The following is a 19,180-nucleotide window of genomic DNA, read 5'->3' on the forward strand; positions in this document are numbered from 1 at the left end:
CCCAAAGGACCATCTGTGTCCATTTGCAATTCCCTGTTCCCACCTTGGGTTCAGGCAATCCTCACCGGCCTCTACGGGTTTGTATTTTATGTAAATGGAATAAGCAAGATATGGTCTTTTGCATTTAACTTTTTCCACTGGGCTTTACATTTTTGAGTTCTTCGTTATAGCATATATGGGTAGTTTTTTCCTGTTTTATTGCTGAATAGGATTTCATTCTATGGCTATTTGCTTATACATTTATCCATCCATAGAAGACATTTGGGTTGTTTCTGGGTTTTGACTATTATAAATAAATCCAACACAAACATGCAAGTACAAGTCTCAGTGTGGATGCAAGTTTTCCTTTTTCCTGGAATAGCTCAGTTGTAATATGCTGGGTAGGGGTATGTTCAACTTTTTAAAAACTGCCCAACCGTTTTCTAAGGTCGGTTAAGTAGATATATTCTTTCACTTTCCCGCTAGATTGCCATATGCTCTTTAATGCTGCTGAAGTCAGTCTATTAATTATAGCCATCAAATGGGGGTGTTGCAGCAGCTCCTAATGATTTTAATTGCGTGTTCCCAGTGACTAATGATACTGAGTACCTTTTCATGTGCTTGTTTGCCTTACATATATATTTGTGGGTAAAGTGCCTGTTCAAATCTTTTGCACATTTTTCATTAGTTTGTCTATTTTATTATTAAATATTGAGAGTTCTTCATATATTCTGGATCCAACACCCACATCAAATATATGCTTTGTAAATATTTGCTACTATATATTTTATGGGTTGTGATTTTATTCACTAAACACCATTTTTCAAAGAGCAGAAGTTTTCATTTTGATGAAGTCCACTTTCTCAATTGTTCTTTTGTGGGTTGTGATTTTGGTGCCAAATCTAAGAAATTTTTGTTTTTACGCAAAGTCAGAAGAACTTTTCCTCTATGTTCTCATCTACAAGCTTTATAGTTTTAGGTTTTAAAATTAGGTCTATCATATATTTTGAGTTAAATTTTATTCATGTTGCAAAGAGACTTAAGTTTATACTTTTGCATGTGGATATTGTTCAGACGGTTTGTTAAACCAAAAGAGGGGGACTATTCTTCACTAAATCACCTTTATAGCTTTGTCAATAATCACTTGTACATATATGTGTGGATCTGTTTCTCAACTGTTTAGTTTTGTTGAGCTATTAGTCTGTCATTACAACAATACCACTCTGTTGAAAATGTAAATGTGTGGTAATCAACATGGACAACATTTTCTAGACTTCTCCAGTGAAACCATCTGGATCTGATATGTTTTTTATCTTTTTTATTTTACTGGGGTTTTTTTGGGTGGGGGGAGCATTTTTACTTTTTCAGTCTTTTTGGCTTTTATTTGTCAAAAAAAGCCTATATTTGGTTTTCGTTTTCAAAAGACATTTTTTGTAGGACATAGAATCCTATGTTGATAGTTTGTCTATACCTTTTATTTTTTATTTTTTTTGTACAGACAGAGTCTCACTGTATCATCCTCGCGTAGAGTGCCATGACTTCACGTGGCTCACAGCAACCTCTAACTCTTGGGGTTACAAAAGATGCTGCTCCACTGGGTTCTTGTTTACATTGTTTCCACCAAGAAATCTGCTGTTATCTTTATCCCTCTGTATGTGATATATGTTCATCCCCTGCTGGTTGATTTCAAAATATTCTCTTTATCACTGATACTGAGCAATTTGATTTTTAGGTGCCTTGGTGTAGTTTTCTTCATATTTCTTAGAGTTTGTTCAGCATATAATTTGGGGAAATCTTGGCTATTATTTCTTCAGCTGTATTTTCTGCTTCCCTTTCTTCAGGGGTACAAATTACATATATATTCAGCTGCTTGAAGTTCTCCCATGGCTCACTGATATTCGTGTTTTTAAAGTTTTAAAATATTTTCCAAGTCTATTTCACTTTCTGAACATTTTGGACACAATAATTGTTTTAATGTTTTGTGCTAACTCTAACATCTGCGCTAGTTCTAGATGATTTTGATTGACTTGTTTTCTATTTAGTGCTCATATTTTCCTCCATCTTTTTTATATCTGGTGATGTGTATTAAATGCCAGACATTATAAATTTTATCTTGCTGGGTGCTGGATATTTTTGAATGTTCACATGTGTTCTTTAAGTTAGTTTTCACAATGCAGGTATGTGGAAGCAGATTAATTCTTTTGGGTCTTGCTTTTCAGATTCATTAGGAAGATTTGGGTCAGTGATCAACCTACGGCCAATTATTTCTTACTCTCCAGGCAAGAGCCTTATGAGTATTCTAATAATGCGTCATGAATTGTGAGGGTCTCCAGTCTGGATGGTGTGAACAATCACTGTCCCTGGCCTTGACTAGTTTCCTCAGCTGAATGCTCAAGGGCAGGCATTGAAGATCTCTGAAGTTCTCCCTCTCCATACCTTTCTCATCTTTGGGACTCAGCCTTGTGACTAACCATCTGTTTATTTGTTTGTTTATTTAAAAGAGTTTCACTATGTTTCCCTTGGTGTAGAGTGCTGTAGTGTCACAGCTCACAGCAACCTGAAACTCCTGGGCTTAAGAGATTGTCTTGCCTCAGCCTCCCAAGTAGCGGGGACTACAGGTGCCTGCCCCAATGCCTGGCTAGTTTCTCGTTGCAGTTGTCATTGTTGTTTTGCTGGCCGTGACCACTGTGCTACAGGCACTGAGCCAACCCTGATCATCTTGATCTCACCTGAGTCTCAGCTTTGTCTCCTCAACTTAGGGAGGACATGTAATTCCATCTCATTCCCATCTCTGTTCTGTGGCTTGGAAACACTCTTAATTCATTGATCATGCACAATCGTAAGACTTACTTTATTCATTTCTTTTCTCTTATGAATCACTCTGTGCTTTTTGTCCATTGTCTTGAAAAGTACAGTTTCATATATTCATTTTTCATTTGTTTCCTATGCTTCTTGGCAAAAAGTAGAAGTTCCCTCATATTTTCTTAAAATACAAATATTTACATGCTTCTAATTAGAGTATATATGTATCATTTTATGGTCAAATCATGATATCTGTGACATTTGTAGTTATTTCTAAATAGCTTTATAATTGAAATTTTAATAGCTGCACAATATTTTACAGTGTGCCAGAGTGGAGAGCAGTTTATACATTTAAGAATGATTTATGCCCCATCTTTCCCAGAAAGAATTTCAGATGGCTTTCCGACAAGAAGGCCTACTAAATAAGAGTAATACAGTATGAATTAAAAGGAAAAACAAGGTTGAGAAAAATGAAGGAAGTAACAATGCCAACTATGATAATATCTGCTGTAATTGAAAGTAAAATTAGGGTTTGGGCATTCTGACAGCCAGAGTGCCAACTGTGATTAGTGATGTTCTTCTCATTATCACAATGAAAAGGGGGCTGACAGTTATTGAATGCCTACTACGAGCAACTTAACAAAAGGTATAATAAATAGTATTTTTTTTGAACATCACCTCATTCTTGTGATACTTACCCTGAGTCACAGAGCAAACAACAGAATAGGAATTCAGATTTCTGAGAGTAAAATAGCCCAGTAGGTTTACAGAGACCAAGGCACAGGACTTCCTCAGGACAAGACATTTTCCTTGTACCAAATTCCAAGAGAAATTTGTCACATTAGGCAATTTGCACAGGTGGCAGTGAGCGATCTCATGAGCAACACTGAAAAACAGCTTCGTGCTAGATACAGATGGCTTTTAAGGGCTATCTTTTGTCTTGGCTTTTGATGACTATGATGAGAACCCCCCCTTCCTTTGAGAATTTCAAGGAGGAGCCACATGGAGATGGATTATGTATATATTTCTTGGGAGGCAGAAGTGGCCGAGGATGGAACATGGGGACTTAGAGGGCAGAATTGCTGTTCTTCCCATTTTCTTCTTTCTGTGACCTTGAACTAGTACTTCAAAAGACCTGGAGAGCTTGTATTGCCCTGCTTTTTGAGGAGCATCTATATAGTATGAATTAATCCCTCCTCTTCACAGACTGCTCTACAATGCCCTGCAGTTTGCTTTCTATGCCCCTTAACTCTACTAAAACTCCCCAGCCCTAAGCCATCATTGTGGAATGACCTTGTCACTTGAATTCTGGGGCTCTACTCTTCCCCTCAAATAGACAGTACCTTTTCTGTCAGCTCATTACTTCTCCTGAGAACCACCCCATACCCTGCCTGCCCCTTGGGGGTGCTGTTCTTGCATTCTTCCTCTTTGTATTTCTTGGCATCTCCCTCGGTGCCCAATTTAATATTATTGGACACCAACTGCTATTGGAGCTTGGCGCTTAGAGTTATAAGAGTAAACAAAGAGGAACAAAACATCATTCTGACATCAGGTTGCCCCTCTCTAGTATGGGGAGGATAGAGATTAAGTCAAAGTGAGATAGTGAGAGAGTCAAAGACAGAAATAAAAATCATTCTGAGATGCGAAATGAAAGGAAAAACAGAATCCAGATTCTCTGTGGGCCACATCAGCTTTTATTTCCATCCTTGTGAGGGCGAGAAAGAAGTCAGCACGTGGATAATGGTGTATGGGGGTTTTAAAGGTCAGAAGTGGTGGGGGTTGGCCCATTTACCTTTCCTAGGTGGGAAATCCGATTTGGGTGGTTTGATTCTATTTGGGTGGGTGTGCTCTATTTGACTCTATCAGCGAAGTGAGTAACTACATTTTTTTGGCAGGGGGAGGGGAGGAGACAGAAGTTATTTAAAAACTGTACCAAAAAAAGCAAATATGAATGCCCACATAGAAAAATCAAGAACATTTTATGAGCTTTTGACAATGAAATTTATGCAAATATATATGCTTTTATCAGACTCAAGTTTGTGTATTTCCAAGATTTATTTGACAACCTGCTTCCCCAGCACCCCTAGAGCACTTGTTCATGGTGGGAGGGCAGCTGCTATTATTGTCATTCCAATTCCTACCACTTCCAGGGTGTGGCTAGACTTTAGGGTAGCTTCCATCACATGAACTGAGGGAAGAGTGTCATCACCCCCCAGAGCCAGGTCCCATCTACTGCCTCACAAAGGTGGTAGCTTCTCCCTCCACTCTGGGCTTCGATACAGTGCCTTTCATGGTTGCCTGCAGGAGTTGATAGTATAGCCCTGAAGTGCCAGAGAGTTGATGGGCAGTGGTCAGTCTGACCAATAACAGCCAGCAAATGGGTGGCCCCCACACTCTCACTGCCTTCTCCTTGACAGGCTACCCCAATGAGTAGAGGTTCCGTGTGATCTTGAAGCCTTTCTCCATGACTCAGTCGCTGGACCTTGGCCAGCTGGGTGGACACCCCCAGCACCTGTTCTCATTCTGTCCCCGCCTGACTTCCCTGCTCCCTTCTGTAGCCACCCTGATATTACGCCTTCCATTAATGTCTTCACTCAAGACATTTACAGCAGGCTTTGTTTTAGAAAATCTGGACTACAATTCAAGAAGATATGGGATGAGACTCTCCAGGCAAAGGAACCACAAGCAAAGAGGGTGGGGTACTAGGTCTACTTCTCCCACCCAAGTATGTCCAGGGCTCCCCCCACTCCCTCCTTGAAGCTGCTCCTCTGGTCTCTCTGTGGGGTCCACCCGTCTTGTGCCCATATCCACCAGTTGAAATAGCTCCAATAACAACTTTTCCCTTGTTTTCAGTATTTTTCAAACACAGTCTATGAGGAATCAGAAAGTGAAAGTCATAGAAAAGATGTCGAACTATCCCCCAAGTTACAATTCAAAAACTCCTACGCTTCTAAAGCCAAAAGTAAACTCTCCCTACTCTGCGATATTCTGTTTGTTTCTTAGCATCCGTCCCATCGTGTCTGATATCAGCAATGGTTCTACCAAATCGAAAGTTCCTGGGTCACAGAGGTACAAAATAGGAATTCTGCAAGGATCGGTTGAATACATTCCACATCTATGTGCAGTGAGGTTAAATTAAGATAAGGTCTCTTAAATCATTATTACGGATGTGTTCCTTAAATTGTTATTATTACTTTTCAAATGCTGGTATAAATGTTCTTGACATTATTTTGAACCCACCAGTGTGCCCAGAATGTCCTGACAACTCTGTGCAAGGTCACACTCACGTGGTTCAGATCATGCTTTGAATCTTGAGGCACCTAATAACAGCAAGTGAGAGATTTTCTCAGGGGTTGCAGAGGTCAATGTCACTAGAATCCACTCATACAATGTGGAATAAAGGTAGGACTCAGGTTCAAGCTCATTGGACCACCAAAGGAGAAACAATGAGGGAGGAATCTTCATTCCCTCGAAGAACATTTTTTTAGTACTTGGTGCCAACCACTGCCATAATCAGATACTTTTAAAAGTGTAAGTTATCGAGGGACATGATCTATGCTTGTGCATGGGAATGTTTACAACTTATAATTTCAGCCTCCTAGTTTCCCATGGAAAACTTGTCTCCATGTCTCTGCTTTTCACACTGTCCAGTTAATTCCAAGGACTTTTTGAAGCCCTTTATAGGAGGTGAGTGAAAAAAGGAATCAGAAAAGGACATGAAAAACTACCACAAGAAGTATCAGCAATCACCTTTTTTAGTCGAATATGTGGATTTTGTGTTGCGCATAGAAAGATCCCTCATTTTGTTAAATCTGTGACTCTGGGAGTCTTTTGAGCCTCTCATTATATAACAAAACTGGGCAAGCTGCTTTTTAAAATTTTATTTCCATTGACATCTTCCAGGGAAAATGCTGGCTGGTGTGACTTTTTTTTTTTTTTTTTTTTTTTAAGGCTGATTTGCCCTTTTGTCTGAAGCAGTGTCCCTTGCTGTAAATTAGCCTCCTATGCCTTCCTGAGCTAGGGAGGCTCCTTCAAAATTCCTAACAGGCAGCCCCGTGGAGAGATGGGAGGGAAGGAAAGGAGGGAGGGAGGGTGGGAGGGAGGGAGAGAGGGAGAGAGAGGTAGAGGGTGTCTGTATGCGGCGTACATGTGGTGCAGACAGGGAGACCAGAACGCTCACAGAATAGGCAGTGTCATTCCATGTCCCTGTAAGTATGTTAGCCCTGCGGGGAGCTAAGCCTGCCAGTCTACTTGGAGAGGCAAAGTAGATTTGGAAGGGGTCAGATCCTAAGTGACTCTCCCTCCCTGATGAGATGGCGAGGGCATTTGCTGATAGCCAGTGACTGCCTGGTGTTTCCTGGTCAGACTCGGCTCTCTCCCTCCCTGATATTTGGTTTTGCAAAAAGGGACACACCTCTCTGCAGAAAAGAAGACACTGACCAGATTGCAAGCGGTAGGTTGTGACATTCAGCGTGTTTATGCAGCAGAACTGCTGAGAGAAGCAGAGAGATGGGGGTTGCTTGGGCTGGCTGATTTATCTGCAACAGGGAATGTTTTATTTTAATTGTCAGTTAAAAGAATTGCTGCCTAGGCTAAGGTAGCAGTTGGAAATTCTGTGCTCTAAGCGTTCACATTTGTGTTGGATGTGATTTCTGTGTGTGTGCAGCTTAGGGAAGCTAGGGAAGGCTCACCTTTAAATCCCCCGCAGCTTCCCATTTTCCTCCTCCCCCCCCCCCCCCACTCCCTAAGCACGGTTCCCACCCATCCTCCCAGCCACCTCCTGCCCTCTTCCCCACCCATGTGAAGTGTGGCCTGTCTCTCTGCTGAGCCTTTGCACCCTAACTCTGGATTTCCGCCTGGTTTGTTCTAGGTGTTTGTGGATGATTTGCAGTCACCGGGGCCCAAGCGGACTGACTCGGCTGGAGTGTTTGTGCATGGGAATTGGAGACCATGGCAGTGCAGCTGGTACCCGACTCCGCTCTCAGCCTGCTGATGGTGAGTGCTCAGGGAGGAGGTGGGGCCCGGGCAGCGCCCGCTCCTGCCACCCCTGCACACGGCTGCTGCTGCTGCAACGGCTGCAGACATGCTCCACACAGCTCTGCTAACTCCCCCAGGCCCTTTGGAAAGGATTTCTTGGGTCAGAGCATCAGCATGACAAAGCAGTCCCAGGGAAAAGAAGGCTTGGGTTAGCTTTGCCATTTCAGAAACTTGTTGCTGGACGCTATTCCCAGACAGGCTTGCAAACAGGTGCTGTTCAGAATGGAAGAGATGATCCCTAGGACGGATGCCTCCCCCAGCGCCCAGCATCCTTTCCCCGTGTCTTTCAAATCTAAATGGAGTGAATCATGTGTGTTTGCTTCTTTTTATATCTTCTCGTGGCAACTGTGGGATTTTCTGCCCACGGGGTGATTGAATAAGATCTCCTATCTGATCAGGTTTCCCTATAGAGGTAGCCGAGGAGATTTGCTGTGGCCTTAGTGGCCCTTGGGTGATTCAGTGAAGGAGCTCTTTTCCCAGCTTCCACTAACGTGGAGACCTTGTAGGCCTTGTCCAGGATTTTCTCTGTGCGTGAGATGCTGTCTCCTTTGGGCCCCTCTAGAATCTTCACTGCGTTAAGACAGCCATCGCTGTTAGTGTATTCAAGCAAACTGGGACAGCTGCACTGTCCTGTCTTAACTGGGTTGACTTTTTGCTGGAAACGGGGTTCATGGTTTGTTTCTGCTATGCTTTTGTGCGTCCCGCCCCCTTTCCCAGGAAGCCCACATGCCAAGGCCTTACTGTCTTGGAGGTGGCCTGTGTGAGGCTTGGCACGGAAACCTTCCCAGCATTTACACAGGAGACTTTGTGAGCAAGGCGTAAGTGCATCTGCTGCATATATTGATCTGGCCTTCTGACCCAGAATGGGGCTTGTAGCTTTGCCAGGCCTGATGCATTTCTGAAGGCTCCTGGGCAGAGGAGCCAGTGGCCAGCCTGCCGCCTGGGTGGCAAGCCAGCCCAAGTTAAGAGGGACAGATTACTTTGGTTCTCCATAGCCTAAAATGTCATCTAGTTCATAGATTGAGTCAAATTGCCTGAAATCTCATGGACCTCTGCTGACTGGTTTCACTGGGAAGAAAGATTAGACCCTCTAATTCCCATGAAAGTTGTTTTAATAAAGAAATTACCATTGACCTGTCTTCCTTCTCTTTGGTCTATCTTTGGTCAAATAAGTGGATGGGAAAGGCCCTGAGTATTTGTGATGGTGGCTGGCATGAAGATGCAGTGGCTGTGGGGACCAGGAGATTCCTGGGGTCTGGGTTTTGTGCACTAAAATACAGGCGCGCACACACTGTCATGCGTGTCTACACATGCGTGTTGTCTAGCGTTGCTTAATAGAAACTGATCCTGCATTATGCTAATAGAGAGGAAAAAGTTTGCTTGGAAAATAGCTTCAAGGAGGCTAGGGTTGTTTGCCCTTCTGTTTAGAACTGCCCCCCTGTGCTTAGATATGTGCCTGTTGGAATCGAAGGTCCTGAGGATAAATCCCTCATGCCCACATTCGAAATGGATCCTGAGCCCTATTACTTGTTCCTGCCTCGCACATACTCTGCCCCACACTTTTACACAAATGCACTCACTCTCACATGCACTCACCCATGCACTCAGGCACTCGTGTACTCACACATGGGCGCACACTCTCACATATATGAACACACTCACTTTCTCACACATGTACTCACTAACACATGCACACATATACACATACTCACACTCATACATGTACTCACACATGTACACTCTCACACACACACTCACGTTCTCCCGTTCTTGGGCCTCCCAGATTTTATGGCTGCTGCCTGGTGGTATCTACAGTTCAGACTTTATCCTGCGCCTGTCATTGGCCTCTGCCCTTAGATCTCTCCCTAGCTCTCACCTCCTGGCCGGATTAAGGGATTGCATTCCCATCTCTCCCAGGAGCTGGGGGAAATAGTTCTTGACACCTTGATGGACCGTTAGATTAGAGCACCCTGGCGCACCGTGTGTAATCAGAGTCAGTGCACATTTTCTGGTTCATGTTCAGTTCAGGGAAATTTCCCCCTGTGGACTTTGTTGCTTTTTTTCTTTTTTAAGGGTAAACCCCAAAGTAATTGCTTTTCTGACATGTTGCATCACGAGTCTTAAAATTTATAAGCAAGCCAAGGAGAAAAGAATGGAGGAAAAGAGGCCACTTGGCAGAGTTGTGCTTTGGCTGTGAGTTCAGGAAGGAAGCTGTTTACATTATTATTTATTAGCTCATCAATCAGCCAATCAGTCCTCAGTATTTATTGAGTGTTCTGCTCATGGGGGGAAGTAGCGTGGAGTAGTAACATGCAGTCTGGGGGAGGTCGATACCAGCTGGACTGACTGGGGTTTTGATTTGTGCTGTGGAGTCCCCAGGCCGTAGGGGGACAGGGGGACTATTTAGTCATGCTCTTGCTTTTAGGTAAGGACGCAGCACAGCCAGAGGATATATTCAATTTAGATGGTAAATGATTCAGGGCAGAGTGTGTTTATGTGGTTATGGAAGCAGCCACAGAGTCTGGAGGGGTGGGCAGCCCTGTGCTCCGTTCCCAGCTTTGCCATTCACTGGGTCACCTTGGGTTGTGGCTTCCTCTCTCTGTGCTTTGGTTATGCCGTTTACTGAGAAAGTTGTACTGACCTCCAGGGTCCCTCCCAGTTCTATTAAACACAATTTTTTTTTGTGTGGAAAAAAAGCTAAGAGTTTTTTTCCCCTCCAGATTAATATGCAGGTACAAATGATTATAATATGTTTGCATTTATTAAGCAAAGTTCAAGTTGTAGTTGAGCCCTTCACCCAGGATGGGAGATGTGTGTGCTGTATACCCCTTCATTGTACCCACTAGGTGAGAACTTACCAATCTCCCTCTCTCCTCCTCCCTTTTCTTCTTTCTCTCCTCCCCTACCCACTTGAAAATAATTGTTTTTCTCATATGGGAGTGTAGTTGTTTATCTGTTGGTCTCAGTATTGAGTACATTGGTTACTTTTCCATTTTTGTGATACTAAGTTGAAGAAGAATGTTCTTCAACTCCATCCAGATAATTATAAAAGATGTAAAGTCTCCATATATTTTGTCTGAATAGTATTACATAGTATACATGTACCACAGTTTATTAATCCATTAATGAGTTGATGGGCACTTGGGTTGATTCCACATCTTAAGAGATTGTGAATTGAGCTGCAATAAACATTCTAGTGCAAATGTCTTTATGGTACAATGATTTTTTCCTTCTGGCTAGATACCTAGTAATGGGATTGTGGGATCAAATGGAAGGTCTACTTTTAACTCTTTGAGGCTTCTCCATACTTCTTTCCATGGGGCCTGTATTAGTTTGCAATCCCATGAGCAGTGTAAGAGTGTTCCCATCGTTAAACACAATTTAAGATCTCTAGGAATGGTGTCTAGGCTGGTGCTCCAGGATAATCTACTTGAATGTCTTATAAAAATCATGTCCTTATTTCCAACCTTGCACATTAGCAGTGTTGCTGTGGGAATGGTGGTGTTTGTTTCTGTAAATATGGTGTTGGTGCCAAGTCAAGTGCGTTTCATATTAGCTGAAATGCATGATCATTGGGGTTTATTCAGACTTTGTCATTAGGAGTTCTATCCCACAGGAATCTCATTTATTCTGTTGGACAAAAGCCAGTGACTTTTGAATGGTGCCTCCCAGTCCTCTCCAAGCTGGTACTGGGAGGAGGCCTAGTTGTGAGCACGCACTGACCAGCTGAAGGTGGGAGACTTTACTGATTCTTTCAATGATGAGCTTGTAGTGGGGAGCTTGCAGCGCTTCCAGGCAGGATGGGAGCCCTTAGCATGACCAAGGAAGGGTGGAGCTAGAAGACAGGTGCATGGTGGTGGCCTCATGACAGGAGGTGGTGGCCTCATGTGCCATTGAAAAGCTGTCTCCTCCATGTTTACAGGAATCTCAGGAAGCAAAGGGTCACACTCTGTGATCACCAAACTGTCAGGAGCCTTCATATTGATGTGATTCATGGTAGAGGAGGAATCTCTTGGCTATGTTGAAGTCATGAGAATTCAGGGAAAGTTGCAAGGACTGCCAGAGCCAGGGATGTGTTGCTCATTTCCTTAAAGCCAGGACAGGGAAACATAACCAGCAAGCTATAGTTATGGGATTATGTCATTTTTTTTCCTTAGATTCTGAAAGCTCACACCTTTGGGACACATAGATTAAAATAGTTCATAATGTCAGTTAACTGGCTAGGTAATAACGCAAATTATGTTTTTCTGGAAACAAAGTATCTCATGTTATCTCATTTAATTCCTTTCCAGCCAATGTTTAAGACAAAAATGTCGTCAGAATTTGGGAACCTGTCAATGGTTGGACAAGTGAAATTGATGGGGCAAGGTCTCAAAATCTAGGTCTTTTGCATTCCAAGCCAGTACTTTTTCTGATACCATCTCAAAGCTTAAGAATTTGAACTCCAGAACCTTCTAACACTTTGAATTAGCTCCTCAAGATGGTCTCACCTCTAGGCTAGTCTGCATCTCCCATATTTCTAGGTGGGTAATCCTGTCTTCTTGTTTATCATCCATTCTTTCCATATTGCATGGTAAAATGAAAAAAATGATATCACAAGTCTGGCTCAGGATGTCTGGTTTGACTCTAGCAAGAAGAAATATTTTTATATCCACAAGATCCTTGCCATGTTTTCAGGGTCCCATTCTCTCAAACTCTATTTCTAGGAAATTATTAAGAGTCACATTTTATGAAAGGAAAATTTAATATGTAAAACCTCTAGTTCATGAGTTAGAGAAATGAGTGATTATTCACAATGAATGAAGGATGTGAAGTTGATTATCCTGACGGTTTTTTTCATTTCAAAAATGTGACTTCAGATTTCTAGGCTCCTTTTAAATAGATGAGCACCCTGGTATGTTTTGAACAGATTTCATTGACAACCTGCTGTTCTATAACTTTTTCTTCCTCATTTCATTCTAATTTTTTTTTCAACATTTTCTTCTTTTGGACATTTTCCTTGTTTAACTCACCAGCAAATGTTTGAGTATATACTCTGTACAAGAAGAATACAAGCCAACCACTGGCTTTTGCAAACTTACAATGTAATTGGAGAGACAGGTTAGGGATACGTGGGATTTATAATGAGAGGATTTACAGGACAGTTTCAGAGAACCATATAAGAACTGTAATAAGACAGTGCATAACTCATCACCACATGAGCCCCGGAGGGCACTGGTGGTGGTCAGAGAGGAGGAACTCTTCTCCATGTTCAGTGATGGATGAGTTAAGAGTTGAGGGGAGCGGTTGAATCACCATGAAATCTACATTGTGTTTGACAGATTGTTAGTGGACTGGTTTGCAGAGAGTTCCTATAAGTGACAAAGTGTTACAAGGTCAGAAAGGCAGGTTAGGGATGTGACCAAGGTCCTAGTTCTATTACTATAACCTAATCTTCCTTTACATTTGACCTGTGAAAGGTTTCTAATATGATCAAAGATCTTCTCCAGACCCCAACTGGCTAATGGCATAGAATAAAATTGAATTCCATCTTGAGGAATCTTGCTCTTGAGTTAATAATAGTAATCCTTATGTTTTTCAAAGGGCTTTTATATCTATTATCTCACTCTAAACTCTCCAGGCAGGTGAGGAACGATCTCTTTCTATCTTATGATGTAACTGAGGTCCAGAGGAGTTAACAGGCTTGCCCAAGATGACACAGATGATTTGTGATGAAATTGAGATATGACTTAGGTTTTCATGGTTTATTCAAAAGTTTTAAACAGCGATATTGACAATCTTTATGGTAATTTAGAAAATAATAATTACATGATAATACAGTATAGTTGCCTAAAGCACTATATACAGAAATGGAGCCTGGGGCAGGGGCCTTGGATTTTGGGGTCTGAAGGTAGAACTGATTTTTAGTGTCATTGCTCTTTCAAGTTTATTGAAAGTAGGATAACTGTCAAAAAGTCTTTGGAAAATGGTAATGTCATCTAAGTCAATAGCTAAAATCCTCCTGAAACTCAATTATCCACCTTCTAAGGTGCAATTTTCTAGTGGGTACCCCTGAAATCTTGATATTAATAATTTGTTTAGTTAGTGGTTAATGTACAAATGTATCTGTGTCAAAGGATGAAATTTGAAGTCAGTGACAGTAAAGCAAACTCTCTCAGATCATTTTTTGCTAAATAAATGTCTATTTTCTTTTCTGTCAAACCCAACAGAGACTAATTCAAACTGGTAGCATTAGCAAAAAGGGACATTTTTTGACTGATGTGACTGGGAAGCCCCAGGAATAAAAGAGGTCCAGAAGCTGTATGGAAGATTTTGTTTCATGAGATAAAGTCTCACTCTGTGGCCTTAGGTAGAATGCTGTGGCATCATCATAGCTCACAGCAACTTCAAACTCTTGGGCTTGAGTGATCCTCTTGCCTCAGCTTCCCAAGTACCTGGGAGTACAGACATGTGCCCTACGTCCAGCTAGTTTTTTCTATTTTATTTATTTATTTTTAGTAGAGATGGGGGTCTTGCTCTTATTCAAGCTGGTCTCAAACTTCTGAGCTCAAGCAATCTGCCTGCCTCAGCCACCCAGAGTGCTAGGATTACAAGGGTCAGCCACCACATCCATCCTGGATGGAAGATTCTGTTTGTCTGGCTTTGCCCTGTCATGACCTTGTTGCCTTTAGACCCCACAGAGTCTTTTCCCCAGCAGCACTAGGGTTACTTGCCCTTAGCGTTGGTAAACACAAATAAATGAACAGGACACTCATTACATGGTCATCTCTCACAAACTGTCTTTGGTCCTCTTGGATAACAGGATTGTCCTGGGTCAGTTACTGGGTCCAGGGATGGGACTTTCAGACTAAGCAGGCTAGTTAATGTGTCTAGACTGGTGGGGAGGAAGGAAGTGAATTAATTCGTAACTCCACCTGAATCACACAGAGTAGGAAAGGAAGGTTCCAGAAGGAAGAAAGCTATTTTATCAGAAGGGAATGCTAGCAAGGCAAAAAATGTTAGCTGTCCTCTGTCCTCTGGTCTTTGCATCTTGTACACCATTGTAAGTCTCCTATGCAACCAGTCAGGGAAGGAACGTGTCAGTGAATCCCAAACCATGGCTTTGGTTTCCCTCTAAATATAAATGGAGAAGCACAGTTGTTTCAATATTTTATGCTGGGTTGTACAAGTCTCACCATCTGTAAAATGGGATAATAATAGCTACCACCTAAGATTTGGGATGATTCAATGAGGTAGGCATGTAAAGTCTTTAAATGCTATTCTTGGCATAGAGCAAAGGCATAGTACCTATTACCCTGTTTCCCCGAAAATAAGACATCCTCCAAAAATAAGACCTACTTACGGGAAAGATAAGATGTCCCCTGAAAATAAGACCTAGCGCATCTTTGGGAGCACACCTTAAAATAAGACACTGTCTTATGTTCGGGGAAACAGGGTAGTAGCTGCTTATTTTATCTTAAATTATATGACCTCATCTCAGTAGATGCTTGCATGAGCCAAGGTCAAGCTTGAAAAAGCAGTTTCCCCAATCTCTCTGCATCCCACTTTCTCTGGGCTGAAAGTGTCCATTTCTGCTAAACAGCTAGTGATTTTTTTTTTTTTTAAAACCCTATGTTCCCATGGTCACGCAAACCATTTTCGTCATGAGCAAATTTAAATTTGCATTCTTGTCTTGAAGAACTAGCAAAATTTTCTTTTGAAGGAAGGAAGATGATGAAAATATGGGCTGCAATATGTTCTCTCTGGCAAAGGCGAAGCGTGCGCCTGTCAGGCCTGCCATCCATGATGGGGCAAGTTGGAGTGCATCTCTGCTAAAAATGAATTGTACTGTGGCTTTGCGGAGCTTAATAGTGGTTTGGAGAACATATGTTACTGGTTCAGGTAGCAGTTCTCATAAGATTCTGTGCCAGAATAGGAAGTCTAATGGAACATATGGTGTTTTGCCTGGTCATAATCAAAGGTCCTGGAAACATGATTGATGAAGATCATGTGGTTTGTATCGCGTGGGAAGACTGAGTTGTGATGTCAAGGTAACCCTGGCCTATAACTCATTGTATTGAGTCCTCTTTATAACCCTGGATATTGAAATCTGCCCCTCACAGTCTAGACCTACAGTGGTAATTTTCCGAGGGATAGATTGAGTTCATCTTTCCCACCCCCTCGTGTACACCCAGTTTTAACAATTGATTGTGCCTTAATGACTCCCAAATCGTGTCTTTGGTTCAGGCCTTTACTAAAGCTCCAGATGACCACAAATTCAAATGCAGATTCAAATCAAATTCAGATCCTCCCCCCACCCCCCCACCCCCGCTTGTCCTGTGACTATCTCAAAACTCTGCTCACCTCAAATGTGGGATGTGTGATTTTTCTCCCTGGTCTGTGTGTTGCACCCTGGTTGGTGGCAGTGCCATTGAGCCTGCCATCCTGGGGTTCTCCTCTCTTTCCCACCTTGTCCAGTTAACCATGGGCTGTGCTCTTCTGCTGCCTCAGTTTCTCTCTAATCTTCTCCCCACTCCCGGTCTCCAGGCCTCTTATCGCCCACATCTGGGCTCCCTGCCAAGCCTCCCGTCTGTCCTTCCTATTCCTGGGCTCTTTTCACTATTGTCTGTTCTCTGTGCTTTTTCTAGAGTGGTATTTATAAAATGAAGGTCTCTTTATCTGCCTAAAATCCTCCCAATTGTACCTAATTTTACATAGGATAAGGATTAAGCTTTTTAGTAGACCATATTAATCACCTAAAGATCTGGTTTGTCAGGATCTGGAAGCATTTTCTTCAAAAAAAAAAAAAAAAAAAAATCTGGCCTCTGCCTCCTTCCCACTCACGTCCCAATATCCTACCCCCATCCCTCTAAATTCATATTCTTAGCACTGGACTGTGTCTGTCGCCTACAGACACCATGCGGGCTCACGCCTAGGCACTTTGGAAGGTACTCTTTCCACTATCTGGATTACAATTCTTTCTACCTTTTTCATTTTCTCTATTTCATATAGAGAGAGTGCCCCCCCAAAATATATACATATTTTAAGAAAGGAAAAAAGGTATTAAAATTTTAATACTCCAAGTCACATAGGATTTGTGCAATTATGAGAGAGAAAGGACCCAGTATACATAACAAATGTTATTGGCACACACTGAGTATTACAATTTTAATCTTTTTTTTTTTTTTTTTCTTGAAGTGTGTATACAGTTTGGGGGCACCGTCTATATATATATATGTAGCATTTCTATTATTTCACTTAACACTCTATGATATTTGACTTTTGTATCTACTTCCCTCAGTGGATTGCAAGTGCCTTGTAAGAACAGAGTACTTCCCATCCACTGAACTCATATTGACCAAGCATCTACCATTTTCCAGACACCATTTTAATGGGATGAATAAGACAGGGTTTCTGCTTGCATTCTCCTAGGCAAAGACAAAAATAAACACATTGAAAATTAGTAGAATGACAAGTGCCCCATAGTGAATTAAGAACGGTTATTTGGTGACAATGCTGGTGACAGCTTTAGGGTGGGTGGTGCATGAAGCCTTCTCAGAGGAGGTGGTATTTGAACTGAGGGTGATTTGAAAGAATGAGCCAATAGTGGACAAGTCATAGGCAGGACCCCCCAAGATGAGTAAAGGCTCCAGAGCAGTGGTTCTCAACCTTCCTAATGTCACAATGTATTTTCATTGTTACAAAGGGGTCATGACCCACAGGTTGAGAACCATTGCTCCAGAGCCTGTGATGTACTCAATAGACTTGGTAATTGATTGACTTCCTGACAGTTTGGCACTGGGCCAGATTCTAGAAGGCATTTTTGTTAAGTTCAGTGTAGAGTTTGTAGCTCATTAGGGATATAAGAAGCCACGAAAAGCATTTAGGTGGCCCTGCATTGAAGGGTGTGGCACTTCCAACCATGTGTTGGAAGAAATCAGGGCACAGAGGCAGGGAGCGAGGTCTGGGGAGCTAGTCCAGACAGAGTTTGTAGAAAATGGCCCTGAGCCATTGTGCCGAGGGCTGTCTTGTTGATCAGAGAGGGAAGAGAAAGAGTAGCTTCCCAGCAGAGGAACAAGCTTGGGAATTCAGGAGGAATGGGGGCTGCTCAGAGGGGGGACATATTGAGCTGAAGGAGGAGGGGAAGGTGCTGCGTGTCCTGGAGCAGGCGGGTTGCTGGCAAAATGAAGATGTTGCAGATACACCTGGGAGGACCTGGCTGGAGCTCCAGGCACTGAGGAGTCCCTCTAGTTTCTAGGACAGGACTGATATCTCAGGCAAGGAGTTGGGAGATTTTATTGTGGAGCCCAGGGGGTAGAGGGCCAGATTAGAGTCAGGTATAAAAATGTGGGTGGGTGGTGAAAGGCAGCACAGGGGCATGTAGTAAGAGAAGGGGAAGAGGGGTTAATTCTGGAACATTCTGAAGCGAGAGTCATCAGGACCAGACAATGGATGGATGACAGAGACCACAGAGTGCTGGCGTCTTAGGGACCATGACACAAACAAACCCTTTTGGGTGGGAAATACCCTTTGGAGAAGAATAGGCTGCAAATGAGTGAGGGCCACCGAGCTGAAGGTGCTGATGGTGTAATAATGACATTGGCCAGCACAGGATGGAGGCACAGGCTGGGTTAGGTTGGGTTCAATTTGGGGGTAAGGGGCCAGACCTATGAGGCACAGGGATCCTGTGACTCCACAGGAAGGCCTGGTGTGGAGAGGTGCATTCTCATGGCCATGGTTAGAATGAGTTTGATGCAAGGTGGCGTTTGTACCAGATCAATGCCACCTTGACGTACGAATTAATTTTCCTCACATTGAATGCACCACATGGCCTCCTTGAAGCAGCCTTGGAGTGTTTTTGCTAGATACAGGTTAAATGCAATTCCATTAGCTGAGGGCACTCCCTCACAGACTTCTGTAGGGCACATGGAGCTTGGAACATGTGTATGCAAACTATTACTGACCTTTCCAAAGTGGCTGTATGTAGCCATTGCACGTGTGTGTGGGGGGGGGCACTTACTACAGCCACATAACAAAATGCCCCATACTTTGTGCCTTTTGAAGTACAAGCAACTACTTTGTTACACTCACCAAATTTATGGGTCAGTCGTTCTGACAGGACACAGTGGAAATGGCTTGTTGCTATGCCGTTGGTGGCTGGGGTGACTGAATATCGAATCTTCAGGAGGCATCTTCACTCACATGTATGGTGGCAAGTGATGCTGTGAGATGGACCTCAGCTGGTTCTGTGGCTGCCAATGTTTGCTAGAACCTCCCCATGTGGTGTAGGCTTCCTCAGAACATGGCTGCTTTGAGGTAGATGGATTGCCAGGGTGGTCCAGGGTCCCACATTAAGAATCTGAGCTGGCAAGGCAGAGCTACA

The 19,180-nt window shown here is 42.8% G+C and overlaps 1 protein-coding gene across 1 annotated transcript in view; it reads left to right on the forward strand.

Moving 5' to 3' along the window:
- Nucleotides 1–6,980: 6,980 nt before the first annotated feature.
- FRMD4A (FERM domain containing 4A) overlaps nucleotides 6,981–19,180 on the forward strand; it is a 607,160-nt gene continuing 594,960 nt past the window's right edge. Inside the window, exons 1-2 of the mRNA XM_053572753.1 lie at nucleotides 6,981–7,234; nucleotides 7,652–7,776. Coding sequence (XP_053428728.1) covers nucleotides 7,732–7,776 — 45 coding nt within the window. The 5' untranslated portion in view covers nucleotides 6,981–7,234; nucleotides 7,652–7,731. The remainder of the gene's footprint in view (nucleotides 7,235–7,651; nucleotides 7,777–19,180) is intronic.

This window comes from Nycticebus coucang, chromosome 20, assembly GCF_027406575.1.
Source record: "Nycticebus coucang isolate mNycCou1 chromosome 20, mNycCou1.pri, whole genome shotgun sequence".
Taxonomy (NCBI): Eukaryota; Metazoa; Chordata; class Mammalia; order Primates; family Lorisidae; genus Nycticebus; species Nycticebus coucang.